The sequence below is a fragment of the Cyprinodon tularosa genome, unplaced genomic scaffold (genome assembly GCF_016077235.1).
Source record: "Cyprinodon tularosa strain WSP-4 unplaced genomic scaffold, ASM1607723v1 ctg53, whole genome shotgun sequence".
Classification (NCBI taxonomy): domain Eukaryota; kingdom Metazoa; phylum Chordata; class Actinopteri; order Cyprinodontiformes; family Cyprinodontidae; genus Cyprinodon; species Cyprinodon tularosa.
In genome coordinates, this window is record NW_024039263.1 from 658,501 (window position 1) to 686,324 (window position 27,824).

Below are 27,824 nucleotides of genomic sequence, written 5' to 3' on the forward strand. Positions count from 1 at the left end.
TGGCCAAAATTCTACAGTTTTAGTTCTAACAGCCAGAGTTCTAACAGTTACAGTTCTAACGGCCAGAGTTCAAAAGCCTGAGTTCTAACAGCAAGAGTTCTAACGGCAACAGTTCTAACAGCGCAGTTCTAACAGCCAGAGTTCTAACAGCCAGAATTCTAATTGCCAGAGTTCTAACGACCAGAGTTCCACAGTCTGAGTTCTAACAGCCACAGTTCTAACAACCAGAGTTCTAACCAGCACAGTCCTAACAGCCAGAGTTCTAACAGCCAGAATTCTAATGGCCAGAGTTCTAACGGCCTGAGTTCCACAGACTGAGTTCTAACAGCCACAGTTCTAACAACCAGACTTCTAACAGTCAGATTTCTAACAGCCAGAGTTCTAACAGCCCCAGTTCTAACAGTCAGAGTTCTAACGGCCACAGTTCCACAGCCAGAGTTCTAACAGCCAGAGTTCTAACGGCCAGAGTTCCACAGCCACAGTTCTAACAGTCAGAGTTCTAATGGCCACAGTTCTAACAGTCAAAGTTCTAACAGCTAGAGTTCTAACGGCCAGAGTTCCACAGTCATAGTTCTAACAGTCAGAGTTCTAACGACCAGAGTTCCACAGTCATAGTTCTAACAGTCAGAGTTCTAACGGCCAGAGTTCCACAGTCATAGTTCTAACAGTCAGAGTTCTTACGACCAGAGTTCCACAGTCATAGTTCTAACAGTCAGAGTTCTAACGGCCAGAGTTCCACAGTCACAGTTCTAACAGTCAAAGTTCTAACGGCCACAGTCTAACAGTTAAAGTCCTAACAGCCAGAGTTCTAACGGCCAGAGTTCCACAGCCACAGTTCTAACAGTCAGAGTTCTAACAGTCAGAGTTCTAACGGCCACAGTTCTAATAGTCAAAGTTCTAACAGCTAGAGTTCTAACGGCCAGAGTTCCACAGTCACAGTTCTAACAGTCAGAGTTCTAACGGCCACATTCTAACAGCCAAAGTCCTAACAGCCAGAGTTCTAACGGCCAGAGTTCCACAGCCACAGTTCTAACAGTCAGAGTTCTAACGGCCAGAGTTCCACAGTCACAGTTCTAACAGTCAAAGTTCTAACGGCCACAGTCTAACAGCCAAAGTCCTAACAGCCAGAGTTCTAACGGCCAGAGTTCCACAGCCACAGTTCTAACAGTCAGAGTTCTAACGGCCACAGTTCTAATAGTCAAAGTTCTAACAGCTAGAGTTCTAACGACCAGAGTTCCACAGTCTGAGCTCTAACAGCCACAGTTCTGACAGCCAGAATGCTGACAGTCAGAGTTCTAATGGCCAAAATTCTACAGTTTTAGTTCTAACAGCCAGAGTTCTAACAGTTACAGTTCTAACGGCCAGAGTTCAAAAGCCTGAGTTCTAACAGCAAGAGTTCTAACGGCAACAGTTCTAACAGCGCAGTTCTAACAGCCAGAGTTTCTAACAGCCAGAATTCTAATTGCCAGAGTTCTAACGACCAGAGTTCCACAGTCTGAGCTCTAACAGCCACAGTTCTGACAGCCAGAATGCTGACAGTCAGAGTTCTAATGGCCAAAATTCTACAGTTTTAGTTCTAACAGCCAGAGTTCTAACAGTTACAGTTCTAACGGCCAGAGTTCAAAAGCCTGAGTTCTAACAGCAAGAGTTCTAACGGCAACAGTTCTAACAGCGCAGTTCTAACAGCCAGAGTTCTAACAGCCAGAATTCTAATTGCCAGAGTTCTAACGACCAGAGTTCCACAGTCTGAGTTCTAACAGCCACAGTTCTAACAACCAGAGTTCTAACCAGCACAGTCCTAACAGCCAGAGTTCTAACAGCCAGAATTCTAATGGCCAGAGTTCTAACGGCCTGAGTTCCACAGTCTGAGTTCTAACAGCCACAGTTCTAACAACCAGACTTCTAACAGCCTGAGTTCCACAGTCGGAGTTCTACCGGCCAGAGTTCTAAAAGCCAGAGTTCTAACAGTCAGAGTTCTAACAGCCAGAGTTCTAACCAGCACAGTTCTAACAGCCAGAATTTTAATGGCCAGAGCTCTAACGGCCAGAGTTCCACAGTCTGAGTTCTAACAGCCAGAGTTCTAACGGGCAGAGTTCCACAGTCTGAGTTCTAACAGCCAGAGTTCTAACAGCCAGAGTTCTGACAGTCAGAGTACTAACGGCCAAAACTCCACAGTCTCAGTTCTAAAAGCCAGAGTTCTAACAGTCAGAGTTCTAACAGCCAGAGTTCTAACAGCCAGAGTTCTAACCAGCACAGTTCTAACAGCCAGAATTTTAATGGCCAGAGCTCTAACGGCCAGAGTTCCACAGTCTGAGTTCTAACAGCCAGAGTTCTAACGGGCAGAGTTCCACAGTCTGAGTTCTAACAGCCAGAGTTCTAACAGCCAGAGTTCTGACAGTCAGAGTACTAACGGCCAAAACTCCACAGTCTCAGTTCTAACAGCCCCAGTTCTAACGGCCACAGTTCTAACAGCCACAGTTCTAACAGACATAGTTCTAACGGCCACAGTTCTAACAGCCACAGTTGTAATGGCCACAGTTCTAACAGCCAGAATTCTAAAACTCACAGTTCTAACAGTCAGAGTTTTAATGGCTGAGTTCTAACAGCCAGAGTTCTACAACTCTGAGTTCTAACAGCCAGAGTTCTAAAACTAAGAGTTCTAACGGCCACAGTTGTAACAGCTAGAGGTCTAACACTTTTTAACACTATATATTTCTAAAAGGATTGCTAATGTTCTTTACTTGAATATGTTCCTTCAAAAACAGCAAAAGGTCCAAGGGATTAAAACAAAACAAAAGCTGTAATATTGTTATTTTATGTTATGTTAGCTACTAAATGTGTCTCACTCTCTTGTTCTGTTACAGGCTGAATTGAAAGAAAGCATGTCTCTGAAAATAGTTTTCATAATAGTTTAGAAAACAGTCCTAAATTCTTTTTGTATCCCATCAACTTATTTTGAGCATATTATGCTACTGAAATAGCTAACATGGGGTTTGTTTCCTCAGTAACACTTGTCACTTTGAGGAGTGTTGGTTTCAGTGCTACCTCAGGGCTGCATGTTTTTTTTTCTTTCTGGCAAGTAACAGCACAGCACAGTGCAGCTCAACCTATACCTATATTAACCCTATTCTAGGGCTGGTTTTTATGTTGTCAGGGTGTGGTTGTTGGTTTGTTGATCAATATGCTGAAAACCAGAGCGTAGCAGCATGACAAAGATTCTTGAGAGAATGACCTGAAAAGCTGACTAACACTGTTGAACAATGCAGAGGATCCAGCTAAACAGAGAGGGAAATGGCAACTTAAAAAGAAGAGAACGCAAGTGCAGGTAATAAGGGAAATATAGGTGAACTGAATCTACTAGTTGCTGATAGCTCTATCTAAGGGAGAAACATTTAAAGTGGGATCAACAGTGAAAGACACAAGTATGAGTAATCTAAAAATATAGAAATAATGAGCAACTAAAGTGAAGACAAAACCAACGAGAAACAATGGAAAATAAGCAAGAGCAATAAGCTGGAAAAGAGCTCTTAAAAAGGTTAAAATAAGAGAGAACGGACTTAGAAAAGTAAATCAAAACACTGAAAAAAGCCTCAAACCTTGATGTAAGATACTTCCCAGTTTCTTGAGGTTGCCCGACATAGCCACCCTCTTTCATTCAGCCAACAGTGTTTTTCTCACACTAATCTACTCGTGCATTGGTCATGACATTGAAGTCCCCTACCCAGATAATAGGCGTATAACATTGAAAACCTTTCCCAATGTTGCTGCAAACATGTAATGTGACAAAAGAAGAAACATGTAGCAAGCACATTCTTTGGAAACTACATTTTTCCCCCTAAATTTTTTCGATGAACTTGGGCTTTCAAGGCACCCTCCAATAAAATGTATTATTATTATTTCTCTTGAACTTTCCACTTCACTCATTCAGCTAAAATATCACATAATATTGGAAACCTTTGCCAGCCACTTACATTTACTGCTACTTCCTTTATCTCCTGATTCGTTTGCTTTGGATCCCTGCTAAGTATTCACTGTCAGCCAACAGTTACCAAACCTCATACTGATTATTTCTCCCTACAGTACACTGTATGCAGACTACGTGCTGCAGGCTATTGGTATGCAGCAGACACGTGTAGGACGTAGGCTGTCAAAGCTGCTGTAGCATCGCTGGCCTCTTGATTCATTTTGTAGAAAGGATTGCACCTGTCAGTGTGTAAACACCACGTTACCGCAGTCATGCATGTCCTGCACCAATGCCATGCTCCACAGCCCTCCAATTTACAATGCCAGCATGGCATAATGCAGTAACTCTGCTTAGTTCCACTGTGTCACCTCAGCTTATTCAGGAGCAGCTTTTGCGTACACGGTTGCATCGTCGTTTTTTTTAATGCACATTTTCACACAGTGACATGACCTTACATTCCGTCACTAAGGTGACAAACCTGAACGGCAGCCATCTATTAACCGCTGCATTTCACTGCACATTAAACTATAAATCAAGCATATGCTGATTTTATTAGGAGGTATGCAGAAGTGGAGATTATGTCTTTAATCAATTTTTATTTTGTTATGTCGTTAGATTCTCCAGTTAATCACTGCTGAGTGCTTTTAAACCTCTAAAAAAAGTCAATACCGTTTGCTATTTTTCCTGGTAACAAGCTTCATCAGAAGAGACATGTTGGTAGTCTGTAGTCGAATCCTGACAATAGATGAAACCCTCAACGTACATTCGAGTTTTTAGTATAAAGAAATTACTTCTAAGAAAGATAGGACCTGTAGAACATATGCTAGTTTTCTGCAATTCAGTTTTATATTTACTAGGGCTGCAATTAATGATTATTTTGCAAATCAATTAAACCATCAATTATTTTTTGAATTAATCAATTAATAATCATATAGCGAAAGGTTCTTTAAACAAGGCTTTTTGCTAAATTGAACAAGGTGAAACTAAAACTATTCCATTTCAGGAGTGCTGGATGGAGCATATTGAAAGACGAAAAAGGATACGGTATATACACTATATTGCCAAAAGTATTTGCTCACCTGCCTTGACTCACATATGAGCTTAAGTGACATCCCGTTCCTAATCCATAGGGTTCAATATGACGTCGGTCCACCCTTTGCAGCTAGAACAGCTTCAACTCTTCTGGGAAGGCTGTCCACAAGGTTTAGGAGTGTGTTTATGGGAATTTTTGACCATTCTTCCAGAAGCGCATTTGTGAGGTCGCACACTGATGTTGGACGAGAAGGCCTGGCTCTCAGTCTCCGCTCTAATTCATCCCAAAGGTGTTCTATCGGGTTGAGGTCAGGACTCTGTGCAGGCCAGTCAAGTTCATCCACACCAGACTCTGTCATCCATGTCTTTATGGACCTTGCTTTGTGCACTGGTGCACAGTCATGTTGGAAGAGGAAGGGGCCAGCTCCAAACTGTTCCCACAAAGTTGGGAGCATGGAATTGTCCAAAATGTCTTGGTATGCTGAAGCATTCAGAGTTCCTTTCACTGGAACTAAGGGGCCAAGCCCAGCTCCTGAAAAACAACCCCACACCATAATCCCCCCTCCACCAAACTTTACACTTGGCACAATGCAGTCAGACAAGTACCGTTCTCCTGGCAACCGCCAAACCCAGACCCGTCCATCAGATTGCCAGATGGAGAAGCGCGATTCGTCACTCCAGAGAACGCGTCTCCACTGCTCTAGAGTCCAGTGGCGGCGTGCTTTACACCACCGCATCCGACGCTTTGCATTGCACTTGGTGATGTATGGCTTGGATGCAGCTGCTCGACCATGGAAACCCATTCCATGAAGCTCTCTGCGCACTGTTCTTGAGCTAATCTGAAGGCCACATGAAGTTTGGAGGTCTGTAGTGATTGACTCTGCAGAAAGTTGGCGACCTCTTCGCACTATGCGCGTCAGCATCCGCTGACCCCGCTCCGTCAGTTTACGTGGCCTACCACTTCGTGGCTGAGTTGCTGTCGTTCCCAAACACTTCCATTTTCTTATAATACAGCTGACAGTTGACTGTGGAATATTTAGGAGCGAGGAAATATCACGACTGGATTTGTTGCACAGGTGGCATCCTATCACAGTTCCACGCTGGAATTCACTGAGCTCCTGAGAGCGACCCATTCTTTCACAAATGTTTGTAAAAACAGTCTGCATGCCTAGGTGCTTGAATTTATACACCTGTGGCCATGGAAGTGATTGGAACACCTGATTCCAATAATTTGGATGGGTGAGCAAATACTTTTGGCAATATAGTGTATCTTAAATGCAAAATGTTTACTTTTTTCTTTACAATCTTGGTACAATTGCTGCTCAAAGTGGGTTGCTCTGTCAGCTAAAGGCATATTTTAGAGTCTTTAATCCATTTAATGTTTAATTGATTACTAAATTAGTTGACGATTGTTTCAATAATCGATTAGTCATGATTAATCTGATTAATTGTTTCAGCCCTAAAATGTACCAATGTTTAGTTAGAATGATGCTGACAAATTGTAGGACAAGAAAAGCAACAACTATATTTGAAAGAAAAAATGTTATCTGGAAAAGCTGGGTTCATTTGTCTCAAGTTTTTTTGCTGTTAGAGTCACAGTAGCGATAAACCCTGACCAAGGAGTGATGACAAACTAAACCTCCTCTGGCTGGAGAGAAATGAATTGTGCAGCCTAGACGTTACCTTTGGAGAGAATGAGGTCCATATATCTCAGTGCTTGGACCCAGAATAGACACGGATAAGGCTCTGTGCAGTTCAGGAGATTATGGAGCTCATGACTTTTCCAGCTGGGTCATTTATGTGTGAGGTGTCCTGTTCTGAACCAGACGGCTGTCTGTTTAGAAACGGCAAGGCGCTTCAATGTGTTATGAGAAAATGTCAAATTCCCTGCAATGAGTATGTATAGCTATGACCTGATACATGTATCATACAGGATAAGGAATGAGGACAAGGGCATACCTATTTTTGCCAGTGTATTTCTTCGGGGTGTAACAGTACACCCAAGCCATCGCTCTGTGTGTACATTGGTTTTTGGATCACAGTTTTGTACAGGTGCGGTGAAATAACAAGAAGATACGAACGCAAATGTCAAAACTGTGTCTTCCACCTACATTTTAACAGGAAATAAACCCTCTATCAAGCTAACTAGTGTAGAGAAAGGCAGGAATCATGCAGTGGTATATAAAAAATGAAAATGAAAATGTTTGCCTGTAAAAGACAGATGTATTGCTTTGAGTTTGTTAAAAAACTTATCCTAACTAGCTGTGTCTAACTAGCTAATTAGCTTAAAATGAACTAGAATATAACAAGGCTATATTTGCAATGTGCCCAAATTAGTTCTACTATATATTAACGACAATTAACAATTTTCACTTTAACCAATTAACAAATTGGATACTTTAATGACAATTAACAATTTTCACTTTAACCAATTAACAAATTGGATACTTTAACGACAATTAACAATTTTCACTTCAACCAATTAACAAATTGGATACTTTAATGACAATTAACAATTTTCACTTTAACCAATTAACAAATTGGATACTTTAATGACAATTAACAATTTTCACTTTAACCAATTAACAAATTGGATACTTTAACGACAATTAACAATTTTCACTTTAACCAATTAACAAATTGGATACTTTAATGACAATTAACAATTTTCACTTTAACCAATTAACAAATTGGATACTTTAATGACAATTAACAATTTTCACTTTAACCAATTAACAAATTGGATACTTTAACGACAATTAACAATTTTCACTTTAACCAATTAACAAATTGGATACTTTAATGACAATTAACAATTTTCACTTTAACCAATTAACAAATTGGATACTTTAATGACAATTAACAATTTTCACTTTAACCAATTAACAAATTGGATACTTTAACAACAATTAACAATTTTCACTTCAACCAATTAACAAATTTAGATCCAAAAAAATATCTCTGTAACTGTACTTTACAATTAGTTTATTGAAGGCTATATCCAACCGCCTTGCAAGCTGTGACTCATCAGTACGTTTTAGGTCTGGTAAGAGGAATGTAAAAGTTTAAATTTAAAGTAGAACAAGGAATAAATATGATTGTCACATTTTGTTTTTCGGGACTCATAAATAAAGTCATCTATAATTTGTACTGTTTCTATCTATCTTGATAGCTCTTAGCCTATTTAATTTTTGTAAAAGTAAAAAAAAAACAAAAAAACAATCCACTGGACTTGGCTCCAAGATTTGAAGAAGACGTTTCGCTTCCCCTCCAGGAAGCTTTCTCAATTCAAATGTCTGGATCTTTTTATTTATTTATTTTTTTAAACTTTTACGGAATGACTATGACCTGGATTACTGAGAATCTTCCATCAACCTATTTAATTTCTTAGTATTTAATAATATATTTTGTGGTATACAGTGGGGATGTGGGAAAAAATCTATTTGGCGATATATTGTGATTTTCGGCTGCTCAATATAACATCACTCTTCAAGTTCCTAATATTTTGATAGCTAGGTAAAATATCGCAATATATATAGTAATTTTGCAATGTCATGATAGTATTGTATTGTGACCCAAGTATTGTGATACGTATCGTATCGCAACTAAATACTCACCCCTAGTATTAAAACAGTTTTGATCGATCATTTTAAGACACAAGGCAAAGGGTGTGGATAACAATGCTCTAGATCCTCACAAGTACACATATTATCCCGAATGGTTTACTCTTTCAGTAATAGTACTAAATAGTAGTGTTGCGACGATGCCATTTTTTGGCCCCGATACCGATACCCGATACCTGGCTGTGCAGTATCGGCCGATACCAATACCATAATAATGTAAAATAATTGCCATCATGGCTTTGTCAAGCTGCTGCCTACCTTTGTGAAGCAGGAAAAAATCTAATACAAAGTGAATCCAGTAGAACTTTTTATTGCCTACCAGGAGAGGGTGACAATAGTTGAATAAACTTATGGCTCTCAAAATGGTATCGGTGCCCTATTTGTTGGTACTCGCCAATACCGATACCACCATTTTAGGGCAGTATCGGGGCCCCATCCGATACTGGTATCGGTATCGGTGCAGCACTACTAAATAGTAGGTAGTTTTTAAGTACAGTTAGTTTTCCAAACATAAGAATGCTTTTTATTCATTGTTGAATTTACAGAAACGAATCGAAAACTACGTATTATTGCGAAACATAATTCCCTTGTTTTGTGTTCTGAAAAAATTGTCAGTCAGACTATATTTAGATTGTCAAAAGGTAATGAATTATTATATAAATATTCTCATATTGCTTTGGAAACTAGCTTAAAGCTACAGTGTGTAATAATTACAGGCATATAAAGTCAGAAATTTAATATATTATACATAACTATGTTATTTATCATCACCTATGAGCTCAGCCTTTTAACCATAATATTTGCGTTGCCTTAGAATTCGTTATTTATAATTACATAGGAGCGGGTCTCGCAGCCATGGAGGCTGACATCTTTGCGCTACGGCAAGCGCAGAGGCAACAAACTAGCGATTGCGAGATCTCCCATGACGCTCAAAAATAACTACGGCAAGTTGAGAGAGATTAACTGAGACGGTACTGAACAGTAGATGGCAGTATTATGCCTGAGAAGCGTTTAGTCTGCCTGAAACCAAAGAAGAAGAAGAAGCAGGTATACTGCGCCTCAGTAACAAGAAAGGTGAACAAGGCGGCAGGCGTGAGTGACTTTGCAAACTGTTTGGCACTGTGTGGCCAAACATCAGACGAATGGAGGATCATGCCTACTCTGTATCACAACGAAAAGCGGCGGACACCGAACCCCCGTCATCTAAGAAGCGGAAACACGACGAGAATAAACGCAAGCGTGACAAGAAACGGCAAAAAACACGGATCAACATTGGCACGGCATTTACACGATGGAAGTCACTGATGGAGGAAAAAGGTTTTCAAAGTGACGCTCAAGTTGCCAGTTTTCTCTTGGACAGGTAATTAATCCTATACACACAATTGTCTAATATCACTGCAGTTTTTGGAGTACAGGATGCTCAGACCTGTCTAAAACAATAACATGCTGCGTGATGATGCTGTTACTCTCCAGTATACTTATTCAGCAACGTCCCTGACGTTTCACAGGTAATGATTCAGTAATTTTCTGTAAAATAATTTTCTGGATATATACCTCGGTTACTTCTCTCCGGCTCCTTTGGAGATCTTCAAGCCTTTCCTCCTCTGCTCTCACCCCGCTGGCTCCCCTCTCTCGCCTGGCCCTAGCTGCACGGCCTCCCTGCCTTCGCCCTCGTCCTCTCCCTCTCCCTCGCGTTGTAACCCCCGTGCCACCAAAATGACTTGGACTCTGTAAACGGGGGATATATATTCTTCCAGCGAACACAATCTCGCTGTTAAACTAATGACTACAATTACTTCGTCTGTTTATATCACCATGCAAAGAGGCTCACCAAGACGTCACAACGATGTAGAAAAAATAACGGGTATATTTATTATCTTAAGTCTACATGAAATCTATACCCTACACAGACTAATGAAATACTATCTGTAAAATTATCTATGTAAACAAACCTCATCACTTGAGAGGGTAGGTGATGTGGACGTCGTAGAAGAAATTTTGTCCCGTAACGCTCGCCGTACTGTTGGGGGGGAGAAGCGGTGGGGGGGAGATGTTCATTTTGCTCCGGTCTGTAGTCTGACCGCTAGATGTCGCTGAAAATTACACACTGTAGCTTTAACTGCCTACTCATTAGTAATGTCCGTAGAGTAGTGCATACTACAGTTTTTTTGTTATTGTATATTTCTTATTTTTTGTAGAAAATAAAGGATGACGACAAAGAAATGTCCCAATCTCATTTAATATAGCTTTAAATAAAGCACCCCCCCCCCAGAAATTTTGGTGTCTCCCTGCAAACATGGGTGTGTACCCACACACACAGAACACACTGACAAAGGTTAGACAGCACTTGACCCCTTTCTGTCATTTAACACAGGAAACATCATTCACACTCCTTTAACACAATTTTTCAAGAGGTGGATCATCGAATGGAACAGAAGGAGAAGGGGAGAGTGGAGGATGGGGTTTGCTCACAAAACTGGCCGTCTCTCTTCTAGCCTACATGCTTAGTAGTGATTTTAGAGTTGGTTTCAATTACCCACTTTCCCTCCACACTAATTTCTTCTAATCCTCCTTTTGAAACACGTACTTACCCACAGTTCAGCCAGGCTGCTTGACCTGTGTTGCTATTGCCAGGAGGACTTGCAGCTCATGCATTACTACTAATACAATCCCAGTAAATGGAGAGGGGGAGGGAGTAAGCTTTGTGTATATATTGGAGGCCACTGGGGTTAAACTCAAGATATAATGGAAAAATGGCTCATGGGACGTTTCTTGGTGTTATGGGGGAAGGTACAGGATTTTTTTATTCTTTTTTTTTTGGATTTGTGTCAGAAGATGAGAGAACAAGAAGCAAAAGGAACATGTCTTTGCCCCCGTCCTTCATCTGAAAGGACAAAAGTGTCAACGGAGAAAGGGAGAAAGCATAAAATGCCAAAAGGACGCAAGCTGTCATCTTCACTTGTTGCGCTGATTGCTCACTTGAATATTAGACAATCATTTAATCTGGGAACCGGAAAATTTTATGCTATTAAACAATGTTGTATAGTTTAACAATTTATTTAGGTAAAAACGGTTTCCTTAATAATCGGGACACACCTTTTAGGTTTTTTTTATCATTTTGATATTCATTTCATTTTTTTTGTTTCTGTCCAATTTAGATTTGTTGTGACTTTCTTTAATTGTGGACTAATTACACGTAAAATACATAAGATGTGGAGTTTTAGATAGATTAGATTTATGAATCTGCCAGAAAAAGGAATCACAAGCTTGTTAAAAGCTTATGTCTATAACCTGCATTTAAACAGTTAAAATAAGTGCACCATGTTTGGTTGATGCATGTTAGCTCAAAAAACGATGAGAGTTCTCAGTTATGATGCATTCACTGAATGCAAAAAACAATCAATCGGGGCTGAAGAGGGAAAATCGGCTGACCTCTGGCCTATTGCTAAATGCATCACTTTTAATAGCCCTTACTTTTGCAAGTGACGTCTAATCTAATGCATACAAACAAAACAAATTGAAGGAAGATGTAATAAATTACTTTTTTTAACTGACTGAGGAAATCTCCTATTAGCTGATAAGATGATTAAGCATTATTGCCAGCCACAGATGCATCATTACAACAAACAAACTGATAATATCTTTATTATCAATTTAGATTAGCTGTCAGATCTGATATGTTATTCACTTCTTCATCATTATTAGGAGCTCCAGGCAAAATCAGTTCTTTCTCCTTTTAGCTATGATCTATACCAGAAGCAGGATTTGCGCATGAGCAACTACAAAATCCATCCGCATTTCTATTAAATGCAACTTAGGAACCAGTACCAGACTTATCTCTATCCCTAATCATTAATAGGATACTAATTTATAATTATTTATGACTTTGCTGAGAAAATTAAAGCACTTACATCCTTCCTGTTTTATTGCTCGTCTGTACCTGATCGGTACGGTACAATTCGTGTCACACTTGTTTTTTATATTTGCAAATAATTGTGGTCATTTTTTTGTTTAATGTTTGTATATCTCTATACTTGTAAAGTGTATAGTGGACAGACTCACATAACAAAAAATAAAAATAAAAACTATGCAATTATAGTTTGTTGGACTGCTTTGAGAGCTGGGTAGACTTCTCAAAAATTATACACAATTAAGGGTAAAAACTATTTGGTAAAAAAAAAGGCAAGTCAGAGTAACTAATAATACCATCTGAAGTCTAAAATAATAGTAAAAAAAAAAAAAAAAAGCAGGGCAAAATGTAAAGTTTTTTGCAGAATCTGATATTTCGAAGACTATATTAACAGTTAAGACAAGCAAATATTGTCATAAAAAATAACACTTTTCCAAAGTGGTTTTCTTTTAACATTAAACTTTTGAAACCGGTGCCTGCAGTTACAATCCCCCTTGCTGTATATTAGCATGACTTCCAAATATTGTGGTAGGCTCAACCAGGCTGTGTACAAACAAATACATTAATTTTGACATATCGGTAAACATTAACTGTGTGTCTTTTTCTGGAACACTTAATAAAAAAGAAAAAATCTTGCAGTGAAGTTTCTCACACTGGAGGGAGTAGCTAAACATTTAACTGAAGTAAGAGTAGGGATACTTTATAAAGATATTATTTAACTATTTAAAGGTATTGTGGAGGATTTTCGCCAATTTTTTAAAAGATCCACCCTCTCCACATGATGAAGCCCATTTCTCCTTGTGCACACTTTATAAAAGTTGCTGTTTTCATAGCTCATACAAGCTTAATGTGTCCAAAGGTCTGCCCTAAACCCCTAAATCCCTCAACCAAAATATAAAGCATGGACTATATAGTGGACTTTATAGCGAACTCACTTATTTGACCGTTTGGACAGATGATCACTACTTTTTGCTCCATTGGTCACGTTACTCCTCCTCAACCAAGCCTGCGCCATCTTTGATAGCCTATGGTGACAGCGAGCCGATATGACAGTAAATCCCATCATGCTTTGCAAGGAGAGCTCTCCACACCAAGCATTCTGGGATATATCTTCCTCTTCTGAGGCCTTTGTTTTCTTCTCATACACTTCGTAGACACTTTCTCTTATGGTGAGAGAAAAGTTAGCTTCAATGTTACTCAAGTAGCTGAAACAGAGAGTAGTTAGTACCTACCTCTGACTGCTTTGAGCATGTGTGGTGATGACTTTAGGTAAGCGACATAACAGAAACGACTACATCCTTATTGACAACTTACAATAAGTTCTTTAATGTGCCTTTAAGAAATAAGGATAGAAACAAATATTCTCCATACTCTAATTATTTTATTCAGTGACAATCAGCTTATGGTATGGATTATGCCTCTGGTACAGGTAGGGTCATCGTCAGGGACCAGTTTTACCAGGAACAAGTGCTTGCTAAAAATTCCTAAGTCTGATCAGAATGTGAAATAACTGACATTAGTGGAGTACATACACTGTTTGGGCTGTTTGACCAATAGCTGTCAGGGGAATAATTATATATTTTTTAAAGCTCCCAAAAATGTACCTGTTAATTATATTCAAGTATTTCCGTGTCAAAAAAAGTTGCATGTATTAAGTAGTAAAGATTATAGATTTCAAGCCAAATTCATAATATTTAGATGCAGATTCTTTCTTTATTTTCTCCCTCAGAGTTTTTGAACAGCTTTTAGCAACAATCATCATCTATTTTCTAAATGATTACAGTTAGAAAACATACTCTGTAAATACCTCTGATGTCTACTTAGTACCTGTGGAGAAAATACATTTAAACTTTGTAACAAAAAGTAGTTTCTGTATGAAAATACTTACTTGTGAAAAATAAAAAAAGCAGTTACTGTGTAGTCTCCAGATAGATTATTTTTCTCCCAGTGTGTTGTATGTCCTTGAAAGGAGAACTTTATTTAGATAGTCCTCCAATGAGCATATCCTTGCACTGCAAATAATTTAAATCTGAAAAAGAAATTTTTTCCTTAAAATAACTGCATTTGTTCTTGAAATAAAGAGTTAAGCAAGACACTTTGCCAATGAAACAAGACAATTTGCATTTAATATAAGAAAAAAACAATTGCATCGTCTTATTTTAAGTGCATATTATCTAATGATCTTAATTTAAGAGTAAAAATACTTATTCCATTGGGAAATCATCTTATTTACCTATTCAAATTAAGAGTAAATACACTTAATTTAAGAAATTCTTACTTATTTCTAGATCATTTGTGCAGTTTGGGATGTCAATGCAAGATGATGTGAAGGTTTAAAAGGGTTTTTGACTTACAATTTTTATATGCACTGTTTTATATCCTATCACACCCACACACTTCTATTAAATAATAATTTTAACTGTTTAACTATTGACCTTTTTAGCAGCCTATGAGCAGAACATGACACTTCTTAAAAAGCTGTGATTTAGAGGAACTGTGATAAGCTACAACAATGCAGAGATGTTGTCAGGAACCGTGCATGCACGCAGTCATGAATTAATGGAAAAAGTGACTAAAACAACCAGCTGTTGAATGTTTTCCAGTCATGTGCTGCTGCCGTGCATCAGCTCTGTGTGCGTTTGTGAAGAGGGAGGAACAAAATCAGTTACCACAGCATATTTTTGGATTTTAAACCTGCTGACTGCTGCTCCATGTTGACATTACTCTATTAAGATAAGTGAGATGACGAGTGTCTTCATTTAGAGGGGAGAGGGCAGCTTTATTCAGCGGTGTCAGCACAACCTCACTTACCCTACATCCTCCCGTTTCCCGGTTACACGCCTGACAATGGCTCTTACGTGACCTGGGCGAGAGCAGGTGACTCTGACTGCCACATGTAACCCAGTGGTTATGAAGGAGGTGCAGAGCTTAGTGTTTGTTCTAGAACGTAAACATTAAACTTTTATTACAGCTAGCGAGAAAATGTGGTATCTGTAAAAGCCTCACCAAATGTGATTTGAGACTCAGGCTTTGACCTCCCTTTGCATCCATTTCTACCCATTAATTAACGTTCAATGAGCTGTAAGCAGTGAGACGGCCATACTGTAGTGTCTTGCTGTCTTTCATAGAGCACATCTATGAAAGAGAGAACAGGAATTCATTATGGTCTGCAACACACACTGGGGCAATAAAAGCTTCCAGCTTGTTGCTATGGAGCTTTGACTTGTGTCAAAGAATACAGAAACTGGATGCTTATTATGGATATTATGGAAACAGAGCACGACCTCATAACCAAACGCAGCAGGGAGGTAACCCTACGCACAGTTCTTCTTTTTTTTTTATCACCCAGGGTTGGATTTAAAAATGAAATCTGCTGCAGGTGAAATTTTAGATTCTCCAAATGCCGTTTGTATGTAAACGGCCTCTTCCTTTTCACCCGGTATAACTCACTGCATGCTCTACAGACTGTGACATTGAAGCTACTGTCTGAATGAAATCTTAATCTTTAGTTCCTCTTTATGCACAAATATGATATTGGCTGGTTTCATGGAAAGACTAAAATAGCTTAGTTCACACTACCGGCTGGATTTGCATGAGATACAGTCTCAATTATCGGCTTTTTCAGATGTTCGGTTAACATAGGTTAACATTTTTGAGGTTCTAAGAATGTTTATCAAATATTGCCAGGATGGTTTGGTTGGAAGCGTAAAAAAAATCGATTTAATTGATTTTGAATCGATTTTGAATCGATTCCTTTACATTTTTCCAAAATCGATGTCTAGGGAATGAGATCGATTAGTTTTAGAGTGACGCGTGTGACGTTCACATTCAAATGAGCAGTTAAGATGCACTCAAGATTACTTCAAGCCAGACAGCTGCAAATATAGCCAATATGTTGATTGAAGACATTAACATGTGGGGGTTGACCAGAAAACACCCTGTAGTTGTTACAGACAATGCTGCAAATATAGTTTGTGCAGTGAAGATAATGCAGCTCATGCATGTCTGCTGTGTTACGTCTGCTTTCTCGAGTGAGGCTTCACTTTTCACTTTTCACAATCAAGTTTGCACTTTTGAGACAGTTTTGTTCACATCTCAAGTTTAAACTGTCCGATTTACAAGTTTGCACCTTGTGTTTAATAAGACAGGAAAAAATAATAATAATTTTGAAACACAGTTGAACCACTTTCATTATTATAAAAACAGATCGAATCGAAATTAATCGATTTAGAACTGTATGAATCAAAATCGTATCGATTCGGGACTTTGGCGAAATTACCCAGCCCTAATAAAGGTCATATATATGTTGAACAGCAGTTTACTCTGAGATATCCTGGATATGGATCCCCCATTATTTTGCCTTCATGATTTTAAGTTCACTGAGATTATAGGTGTCTTTATTCATCTTGTTAGAAACTCAGGTTATAATACATAATGTTTAGTGTTTAACATAAAAAAGAAATATTTACTACTGTTAAAATATTATAAATAAGCTATTAGGATTAGGATTTTTTCTTTATTTTTGCAACAAGATGCTGCCAATTTAGCTGTTTTTAGTTGTTATTAGGGGTCACTATATGATATCACAATATTGCAATATTATGGTATATAGGCACAGACTTTAACGACCAACCTTTCAGACACTTAGACTATGGAAGCAAATCGTTACCATATTTAAAATGAAAAAGCATTTCCAGAAAGTCTTTTTCATTTTAAGAATGTGGCTGCATTGTTTGACTGATAAATGAAATTAGTAATCAATCATCCTGTTTGCATTTTCATTTTCTTCTTCAACACTGCTCATCCTTTTACTTAATTAAAATTAAAAAGAAAAAGACATTTGAGATTTATTTTTCAAAATTTACCCTAGAAAATTCATATCAATATTCAATTTGAAATGTAAACATTGAAATTAGTAATCAATCATCCTATTTAAAATAAATCTCAAATGTCTTTTTCTAGGATGATTGATTAATAATTTCATTTATGAGTCAAACAATGCAGCCACATTCTTAAAATGAAAAAGCATTTCTGAAAATGCTTTTTCATTTTAAATATGGTAACGATTTGCTTCCATACTACTTAGACTGGTTTGGGGCATTCCAGGCTAACAAAAGAAGCCAAATGACCCCCATTCCAAAGGAGTGGACCTGTTCGTCCGTTCCAATTTGCATGTTTTCAAAACAAAAACAAGGTTTTGTTGAGCTACTGTATAAGAGCCTAGAACTCAATGCTATTCCTGACATTTTTAATTGAAAAAGCTTTCTGGATGGGAAAAGAAACATCTTCAAAGTTGGAAACAAAGTCAAGTGGATTTTTTAAAAACTTTTTTTGGAAGTATATAAGGACATTATATCCAGTTAATATCAAATTTAGATAAAGAAGAAAGTGCTGCATATTTTCATCAGTTAGTCCACAGTGTAAACTAACCCATATTCCCCCATTATTTTTGGTACATATGTTTAGAATTTTACATTGCGTGGCTGAAAATTTCCAAACCGATTTTTTATCCACATCCCTGTTCTTTAGTTTTCCTTAGTTTTTCAGCAAAGATGTGATTTGTGGATATTTGGCTTAAATTATTTAATGTATTTGCTCAACCATATTTCAATTGTAATTCCAGTTTGCTGTAAATATATGTGCATTTCCTTGCATCTGAAAGAGTGCTGCAGATTCTTTGGTGGAGGCTGCAGTTCTGCATGACAAAGAAAATGAAAGAATTATGGGATTAAAGCATTGGTGCATCAGAGCAAATGTCCTTCATTTTTATTTCCTTTTTAATGAACTGTAAAAATCAAAGTGCCAGCTTTTGGTTAGAGATTCTAAAATGTAGAAGTGTTAATTTTCAATTATTATAAAAATTATATGCATATATAAATATATGTGTATTTATATATGCATATATTTTGAAGCCGTGTTTCCGTCAGTCCATATCTTTTTCGTGTTAAATCTGTTCCAGCTGCCACCAGAATTTCATTTCTTCTCAGAAGAAAGTCTGATCAGAAAACCTAAAGAATCAGATTCTACTTGGTACAGATTTGACTGTTGTATTACTCACTCAGCCATTCAGATGGTGAGCCCCAGAGAGTCCCTCGTGTCAAGGAGAGGCTGCATGTTGAACAGTTGGAGGGTTGCCTCATACTGCAACATCCCTTTTTTTTATACAATTCCTCCTCTTCAGTCTTTGGCTCGGCGCAGATGACACGCTGTCTTTCATATGTGCTCTGAGAAGCTGCTTCCCTAAGATAATATACTACGGTCCCTTGGGACTCTCCAAAGGCTCGGGGCAGACAAGATGTGCTTGTCTGATACAAGCAAGTGATGTTTACAAGTGTAAACATTCAATAATATCCGCTTGACTTTTGTTTGCCGATTCACTCCTATCTGGATCTGTGTGGTTGGGAGAGGGTGGGTTATCTGTCTTGTGTGAAAGTGTAATTCTATTGTTTTAAGGAGCATTTACATATGATGAATTTCTTATTAATCCAACTGCCTCCTGCACTAAAAAGGCAAAGGTGTGCCATAGATAGTAAAATGGCTGCTTCCTTAATCAACTCTTGCTGACTCTTTCTCTTTCAAGCATTAGAAACTTATGAGTTCTCTAAATATGGACACCTCAGCATGAGGCTTTGCCTTAGAAACGGGAAATTGCCAATGAAATCTATTTCCTGGAAGGCTTTTTTGTTAAAGAGAGAAACAGAAGAACACAATCTTGAAGAGCTGTCATCATGTGGAAGCTAATTGGAGAGTTCCTACTGATAGAAATTAGCTAAAAAAAAAAGACAATAAAGCTAAGCTCTCTGTTTTAGGATTGTAATGATGGTAGGGGAACTGAAAAAGTGGCGGTGCGTGGGAGGTGGGGGACATTTCCTCCAATACTTACAACAATGACAATCTAAAAGCCGCTGGACTCTGAAAGTAGTTCCTCTGTTTAGGTTTAGGTTCACAGAAAAAGAAGTCCTAACCTAGAAATGTATTGTTTTATTTGTTTTTTTTTCTGTTGGCGAGTCTGAAAAATGAGCGGTTCCCTGCAGAAGGGCACAGCCATTACAGCACAGCTGATAAGCTCCAGGATTTCACAGGAACAGCCTCCTCTGCTCTCTTTGTTTCACCACACTCTCCTCTGTTTCTATAGCACAGTTTAAAAGGCTTGAACACATGAAGATGTCAGCCATGAGCAAAAGCAGCATTGGTTACACCCAAAGATGAAGTCATCCTCAAAGGCTATCCAGCAGACAGCAAAGTGGCCAAAAAACTGTAAACTCCCCTACAACATGGGTTCAGGCAGAGCTACACTTCTGTCTTTTTATTTTACAGGAAGTCACAAATGCAGCGTGTTGGGTAACTGAATTCCTGTTAATGCAGCCTGTAGCTCTGAACTGTTTCTGAGGAATGTAAATCAGCTCAGAAAGCCTACATTTGGGCCTGTTTCTGCTTAGGTTTAGTGCTGACACTTTGGCACATGATGTGGTTTAACATGACCAACACTCAGCCCTGTTTATAGTTTGCAGAAGTGCTCAACAGCCTTGCTAAAATGAGTTACCTTTTAGTTAGAGCTACAGTAGATGTAATTTATATGTTAATTATTAAACATGGACATTTCCATGTATTTAAAGAATAATGTGTTTTAGCTTTAAGACAACTGCTCAGATTGGATTTCTATGGCTGAGTCTGATTTGCAGTTTCTTATAAAGCTGTGTCTAACGTCATTCGATTATGAAATAACTTGAGTTTCCTTCTCTCAAAAATTTGACTTCATTTATATTGCTTCAGCTGCAAAAAATCTCTTGTAAACTGAAAATCAGACGGACAAGAAAGTGCTTTGTATTCTATGAAGACGTTGACTTTATGCTTTCTTCCTTTATCTCAGAAGTAAACTGGGAAGTCAGAGTAACATAATCTCCAAGGTTTCCCACTTGTTTGAAAGTCAGAAAAGGACATGGAACTCATTCTTTGCTGCCTTAATTCACAATGGCTGACTTCATGTAGGGATTGGGCCATAACTCCAACTGACTTTTTTAAAACCTTGTTAGATTATACATGGGTACCAAATTTCCTGATTCGCAATCAAAGCATGGTTTTGGGCTTAATGTAATTTCATGACAGAAAGCCAGATTTTGGCGGTTGGCCATGCCCACCTGCTTTGATAGAGAATAATTTTTGTCATAAGGTTTGATCCCTAATGCCTAAATTCTATGCGCAGTTAATTTGAAGTCTGTAACTCAAAAGCTGTTAGCCTAGTAACTAGCCCCAGTGGCCAAAATAATTTTTGCCTGCAAGTTTGGTCTAGCCTCGATCAATGCCCCAGGCCCTAGAACTGGCCGGCGAATCACAATGCAGAGTTAAATTTTGGATGCAAAGCGGGCGGGGTTTTGAGAGCGTGACGATAAAGCTGCACAATGCTGGAGAAAGCACAACAAGGAAGATGGCAACAACTATTGAACAGTTGCATGTTCTGCGGCAGCAGCAGCTTTCAAGTTAAAAGTTCTCTTTTCTGTTGTTTAATAAAAGTACATTTTAAGATCATTTGAGGCAAGAATATTATACTTTAAAGCGTCAATATATGGGCCATTTACTGATTTAATGCGTAATTAAAAAATACATTTCCGAAGTCAAGAGGACCGCGGCAACCACCGGAGCTCCGAGGCTAACGGCAGCCAGTGCTACCCACAGCCCGTCTGTAGTGGCCCTCTCTCGGCATAGTCGTGTGTGAAGGACCGCTGGCTCTGATGGCGATTTTTGACCCAGCTTTGCATTCAGTTTTAGAAGGATTAGACTTGGGGTTTTCGTCGAAACGTGAGCAGGAAGAAGCTCTACGCTCATTCATTTTTGGACGTATTCGCCGTTTTACCGACAGGCTGTTTGTTTACACTCCCCCACCAGCTTTCTGTCACCCTTACTACGTGACAGTCAGTTGCGCTCATTGGTCAGAGCTTTGGCCAATAGGGACAGACATGGTTTGAAAGTCAACAGGTTGTTTTCATCAAAATTCTTCCGAAGTCTCATTTATAGGGGCCAGAATAAATTACACATTTAATCTCAAATTGAGTCTAGTTTATCAGGCTAAAAAGCTGTAGGAATTCATTCCAAAATGGCCGACTTCCTATGGGGTTTGGATCACGGCTTACTGCAAAAAATATGAATCTAGATAAGTCATTTTTTTCTTAAAATAAGTGCATTTGTTCTTAAAATGAGGAGGTAAAACACATTTTGCCAACGGAACAAGACAATTTTCACTTAAAATAAGAAAACACAATTGCATTGTCTTATTTCAAGTGCATATTATCTTATGGGCAAACTATGTCATTTACCTGCTCAAATTAAGGGTGAATACACTTAATTTAAGAAATTTTTACTTATTTCTAGATCGTTTTTGCAGTGAGACTTTGCTGGTCCTGGGGGCATACACATGTATGCCAAGTTTCATAATCCTCAGTGAAATCATGGCTTTGGGGCTGTTTTTATTTATTTATTTTTTTAGTATTTAAAATAAAGCCATCCCTGCTAAATATTGGGCTGGATTCCTGTGTTGAGTAGGCATCATAGCCATTTTGGTGCAGATTTAATGATCTATGTGGAAATTAGAGCTAAAGGTATGGTCATGGCGATATGTCTCTCTTCGCCATGCATTGCATCATTTAACTATAACTCTACGTGCCTTAAACTAAGTAAGAATAACATGTGATATATCTTCTGTCCTAGTTTCAATTTGATGAGGTTAAAGATGTCAGAAAGGGACCCTCCCAAATAAAAAAAAGGGTATTTCTTCTGTCAGGGGTGGAAAATTTGATGATGTAATCATTTGACCAGCCAGTATCGTCACGCAGTCCAAGGAGCACAACGCTACCAAATCTGCTTCAGTTATTGCATCTTAAAATGCATGGCAAGTATGCTAACTTCGGGGTGCCATTTTTTGCCAATCGGAAGGGAGCCAAATGCCGTTTGTTAGCGGGTTTAAAAAAAAACACATTAATCCACTAATTTCAGTTGGACAGAGGCTTTATAAACATTTCAAAGAAGTAACTTGATAACTAACTAGGGGTTTCCAATGTGCGGACACCAAGTTGGGATGGCGAAGGTTTTCATAATTGATGTATTTTGATGTCGAATGTCCCATGAAATAAGTAGATTAAGAATTTATTCAACTTAAAGTGTTACAATGCACAAATAAATAATTAATTTCCCATTCAATAGATAGAATTATGCCTTAAATATTTAAATACAATAAAAATAGATAATTACATAACTTTATATGTATTAATAAGTAGTAGAGTGAAGTAATTAAGTCAATATGTAGTTTTGGGGAGTTGCCAGTATGTTGCATTGTTATTTGAGGGGTCACAGACTGAAATGGAAAGTCTTTCTCACTGTTGAATCCGGAGGTCTGGTTGCCCTGGCTTTCCTACTCATAATTCCGACTTTTAGGGACTTTCCAGCTAAAATCTTCCTCTTGAGGTTGGAAAGTTTGACTTCCAGTACAACTGAGATGCAGTTTGAATCTTCACTCAAATTTGAATGTTTTGGGTCAAATCCCTTTTAGACACCTTTTAGTCTAAAAGCTAAATTTTAGAGATGCACCAATTTAATATTAATATTCTTATCAGTTCATATATTGTTGAAAACTCCTCCGGTATGAGTAAAAAATTTTTTTCCACTAAATATTTCCTAATATTTTTATTTTGTTAATTTGTCTGTTTTTGTTTCCATATCCATCTGTCCTGACCATTACACCTCAATCATGAGCTGGGTTAACCACCAGGCGAATGTTTAAAAAGAGTCAGAGAAATACTTGTTTGGAAGAATCGCTAAAACTATTCTTGGCAACACGCTGGCGGCATTATAGCAACAGCAACCCTGGGTGTCAAATAAGTGAAAATTATCCTTCAGGTTTTTCTTTGAATTTTAATACCGGTAGGTTGTGCAGTATATGCATTTGCTATATTTTCCTTCAGATTTATTTGTATATAAAAATGGAGGAAATAACTGAATTACTGTGGGATATACTTAAATAACTTACATTTTTTATTTGATAACAGGAAATCATATCAAAACTGAATTTGCTTCTTTGTTTTGCCGCATTTGCAGGATTTTTTTAATGTCAGATTTGCTAGCCACACAGTAGCCAAGATAACTGAAAAAAAATAGTTTACTTTTAGTAAACTTTGCACCGCTGCATCAAACCTGATAAAGTATTTTCAATGATGAAAAATAGTAACTTTAGATCACAGGATGCTGCTTGAATTATGGATGACAAATGTTTGTCCACAAAGGTGTAATTAACCACATTTCAATGAAATAAAATGCTCTCAGTGTGCCCATGAACACTGGTTTGAAAGCCTTTAGAGGCAAGGATCTCCAGTGTCTTCAGCTACATTGTCTAATTAGACATTCAGAGTGAAGCTTACAGGCAAACAAGCAAAACATCTGCACCACATGAGCACATTCACTTTAGAGAAGATAGTAAGATATGATAGAATAATAATGGGCTAGATCATTTATTTATGCCATGCTAGTCCCTATTTTGGTTGTGAGGCTCTGTCAGATTAATGTTTCTTTTTTTCCCAAACGCAGTTCCTGTGCCTGAAGAACATCCGGACCTTCCTGGGAGCGTGCTGCGACTCATTCGGAATGAAAAAGAGCGAACTGTTCGACGCGTTCGACCTTTTTGATGTCAGGAACTTTGGCAAGGTAAGGCAGGCCCTTGCCGCCAGTCATACAGTGACATTTTGGCATGGTTTGGGTAAATCAAGGCCTCATCCTTCCCCGCTGTGCGTACCAGCTGTCTACAAAGATGTAGTGAATCAAACAAATGAGCCTTTATGCAGGCCCTTACTCTTGTTTAAATTATTTATTGGTTAAAACACTTTGTTTTCCCTATAATTTCAGATTTAAAATGACAACCAAATTTCTGAGGTGGAAAAAATAGAAACCTCTATGCACATTTTGTAAAGGCTGACTTATTTCAGGCTTCCTATATTACTATATTATCATATTTATGAACAGAGACATTCCATGTTTGCAGTAATTATCATATAAGGTGGTCCTACAGCACTCTTTCCACAGCTAAACTTTTATCCCAACACTGAAAAAGCAACAGCATGACCCAGAAGTTCCAATCGCCTCGTCTCATTAAAGCGAAAATGTCTCAGCATGTTGGCTTTACAAGGGTTTAAAGTGGGGACTCTGGTTACTTGTAAAGAGCTTTTATCCTTAGTTTGCAGAGCTGTGAAAGACTGTGGCTCTCTGACAGTGATGGCGCTGGCCACAAGACGTTCCCGGGAGGTTTAATTAGGAATTACAGCCTTTTGCTGAGATAAAATGCTTTAGGCTCCATGGCTTTAAATATCTACAGTATATATGTACATGTTAAATAGGATTACGTGGAAAAACCAAAGAACTTTATCTCATATATTCACATAAAACTTTATGTTTTTTAATTATTCTTTTAAAGCAAAGATAAGAATTGTAACTGTAACAAGCTCTTTTGGTATGGATGGCATTAGAATATCTTTTATTAAGCTGGCTGCGTCTATGTTAAAGACTCTAAGTTTAACATAATGCAGGAAGTAACTATAGTTTTTGTCCATTTATTGGGGGATCATTGTGAATTGTGAAGCTTACTGATGAAGTCTCGTTAGAAATACTTCAGCAAGAATATTGCAACTGGCTAATTGTTAGCCACTAATGATGCTAAGGTTGAGAATGCACCAGAGTTTACTTATTTGCATGAAGTAACCTGGTCTGCATTAGTCTTGTTCATAGTTTAAAATACTTAGTGGCCAAAGCTGAACTTGGGAAGGGAGGATTCTTAAAAGATGGTTTGATATTTATTAAAACGTCCTTCTAATTTTAAAGGCAATGATTTTCAGTAATTCTGTACTATTAGAATCACCTTTGAATAAGTACTGAATTATTGAACAGTGGTAAATATTTATTTAAAACAATTTTTGTTCCTTAAAACTTTGACTGTATTTGTGAAACACAAAGTGTAAAATATAGTTTTTTTATTTTTTCCCCTGAACATTTCCATTACATTGAATATAATTTATTTAAATTAAATGTTCTGTCATCTAACAGCTCACAAGGCTAAAACCTCCTTTAAATTAAATCTCAACAATGCTTTCGTGGCTTTTAATTTAATAGGATAAAGACATGATTTAGCGGTAAGACCAATGCTCTAACATTGCCTTTTAATGCATTTTACTCTTTTGTATTCACAATTTTGTCGTCCAAATAAGCCAGGTTACCTTGGACAATTTTTGTCAGGTTCAAAAAATTATGCCACCACTCTAGCCAACATGAATGCTGCACATGTAGTACACCGCTAGAAAACTGAAGTAACTTAAATATCACAACACAGACAGAATAGAAAATAACTTGAGCTCAAAATATGCCAACACTGGAAAAAAAATCTAAATCTATATAAGTAATTTTTTCTTAAAATTAGTGCATTTTTTCTTGAATTAAGGAGGAGAGTGAGACACTTTGCCCATGGAACAGGACAATTTACATTCAAAACTATCTAATTATCTAATTATTGCATTTTAATAGTAAAAATACTCCTTCCATTTGCAGATCGTCTTATTTACCTACTCAAATTAAAGGCAAATACACTTAATTTAAGAAATACTGACTTATTTCTAGATCGTTTTTGCAGTGAATATACAAGCTCTGTTGACAACAAATTTATGTTCCATAAAATCCTATTTACTTCCTCCTAATTAGGCCAACTGAAAAAGACGATCCTTGCTGTTCCAAACACCATATTAGATAAATGGATAATTTTAGGCCAGTGTGACCCGGAAAGGTTACTTTGGATAACAATTTATATTCATACCGAGGCGGCTGTTTGACTTGCATATGTGTAAATTAGGTTTGTGCTTCTGAACTTCCCCTTTTAAGACAAATGTGCAAGTCAGGTGGCAACACTGTTCCAGTGAAAAGTTTATGAAAGAGAACAGCTTGTGTAAAGCAAGCCTGTGAAACTGTTGCACTGTGTTTTCTTGTAACAGCACCCATTGGCCAACATTGTGAAACAGAGTCAGCTTCTCCACTTTGCAGATTTTCAGTTGGAACAAGATAAGTGTAATCATGTGTCCTCAGTCTGGACGACTCTTAGAATTTAAGCAAAAATGGAAGATGGTTTAATTGGCTAAAATCTGCAAATAAACTTTTGGTTGACCTGATTAAAGAAGGGTTAGTTTTAATTATGTATGGAGGAGATATCATTAAAAAATACTTTCCTGAAAGGAATAAGAAGTGAAATTAAGGGTTAAGAAATAGACAACAGTACGTGTTTACTCCCACTGATTCTACTTCCACTTAAATGCATGAGCAGCTGACTGAATTTTCATTAAGTCATTTGTAATTGAAACCCTTCTGGACCTTTAGCAGGTTTCTTTGCTTATGCCAGGAAATATTTTCACTCAGTGTGCTGAGTGAGGATGTAAATACAGATTCTCAGCAAAACTCACTAACAGATCAGGGATTTTTATTGCTCAACAACTGTTACTCATTGTATTGTTTGGATTTTCATGTTTTTCCATTGCAGTTTCCAACCATGTTTTATGTTAGAGGAGATAAAAGCTTGTCTCTGGTTTTTAATGCTTAATTTAAACAGAACTATAGAAGCATGATAGTAAAGCTAGGAAACAATGGGTTGAGATTTTACCCTTTAAGGAAATGTAGTTTAATAATTACGTTTATTTTTTTATCATTTAAAAGTTCTTCCTTTGTTTAAATATTTAAGAAATTCTATTCAGTACAAACTTTATTGCGATATAGTCTACTGCATGGCTCTTTAACTTTTTCCCAGTTTTTCCTTTTTCAGCTACAAAGTGAAATGTATTTCATTAAATTTTAACACCAGAGGCTGAGACCAAACAAGACATTATTTTTAAGTAGAAACAGATGATAGATGGCTTTGAAAAGTTTTAACTCATAAAAATAATACAACTTTCAACATCTTTTGGCACAGTGTTCAATCCATCATCTTGGAAATGGAAAGGCCGGGGCACAGTGTTGCTAAAGCGGCTCCAGAGATCCAAAGCTCAGACTGGAGAATCGATTATTGACGCTTTCTACAAATTTGATTGAAAACTCCTAAAAACAAAGTTTAATAAGAGACCAGAATGGAGCTTGTTGGCAGAGATACACCAAAGTTTTTTTTTCAGATCCAATCCAATACCGATACCTGGGTTGATCATATTGTCCATTATGTGATACAGATCCGATTCAACGGTTTAAAGAATCAACCATAAATCTTACTATGTGAGTGAAGGTTTTAACCTTGACA

At 37.7% G+C, this 27,824-nt stretch overlaps 1 protein-coding gene across 5 annotated transcripts in view; it reads left to right on the forward strand.

Moving 5' to 3' along the window:
* Positions 1-27,824, forward strand: part of LOC119795991 (guanine nucleotide exchange factor VAV3) — a 142,087-nt gene that overhangs the window by 12,012 nt on the left and 102,251 nt on the right. For all 5 annotated transcript variants that reach the window (XM_038304272.1, XM_038304273.1, XM_038304274.1 and 2 more), the window contains exon 2: positions 24,101-24,217. In XM_038304272.1, the coding sequence (XP_038160200.1) occupies positions 24,101-24,217 (117 nt within the window). The remainder of the gene's footprint in view (positions 1-24,100; positions 24,218-27,824) is intronic.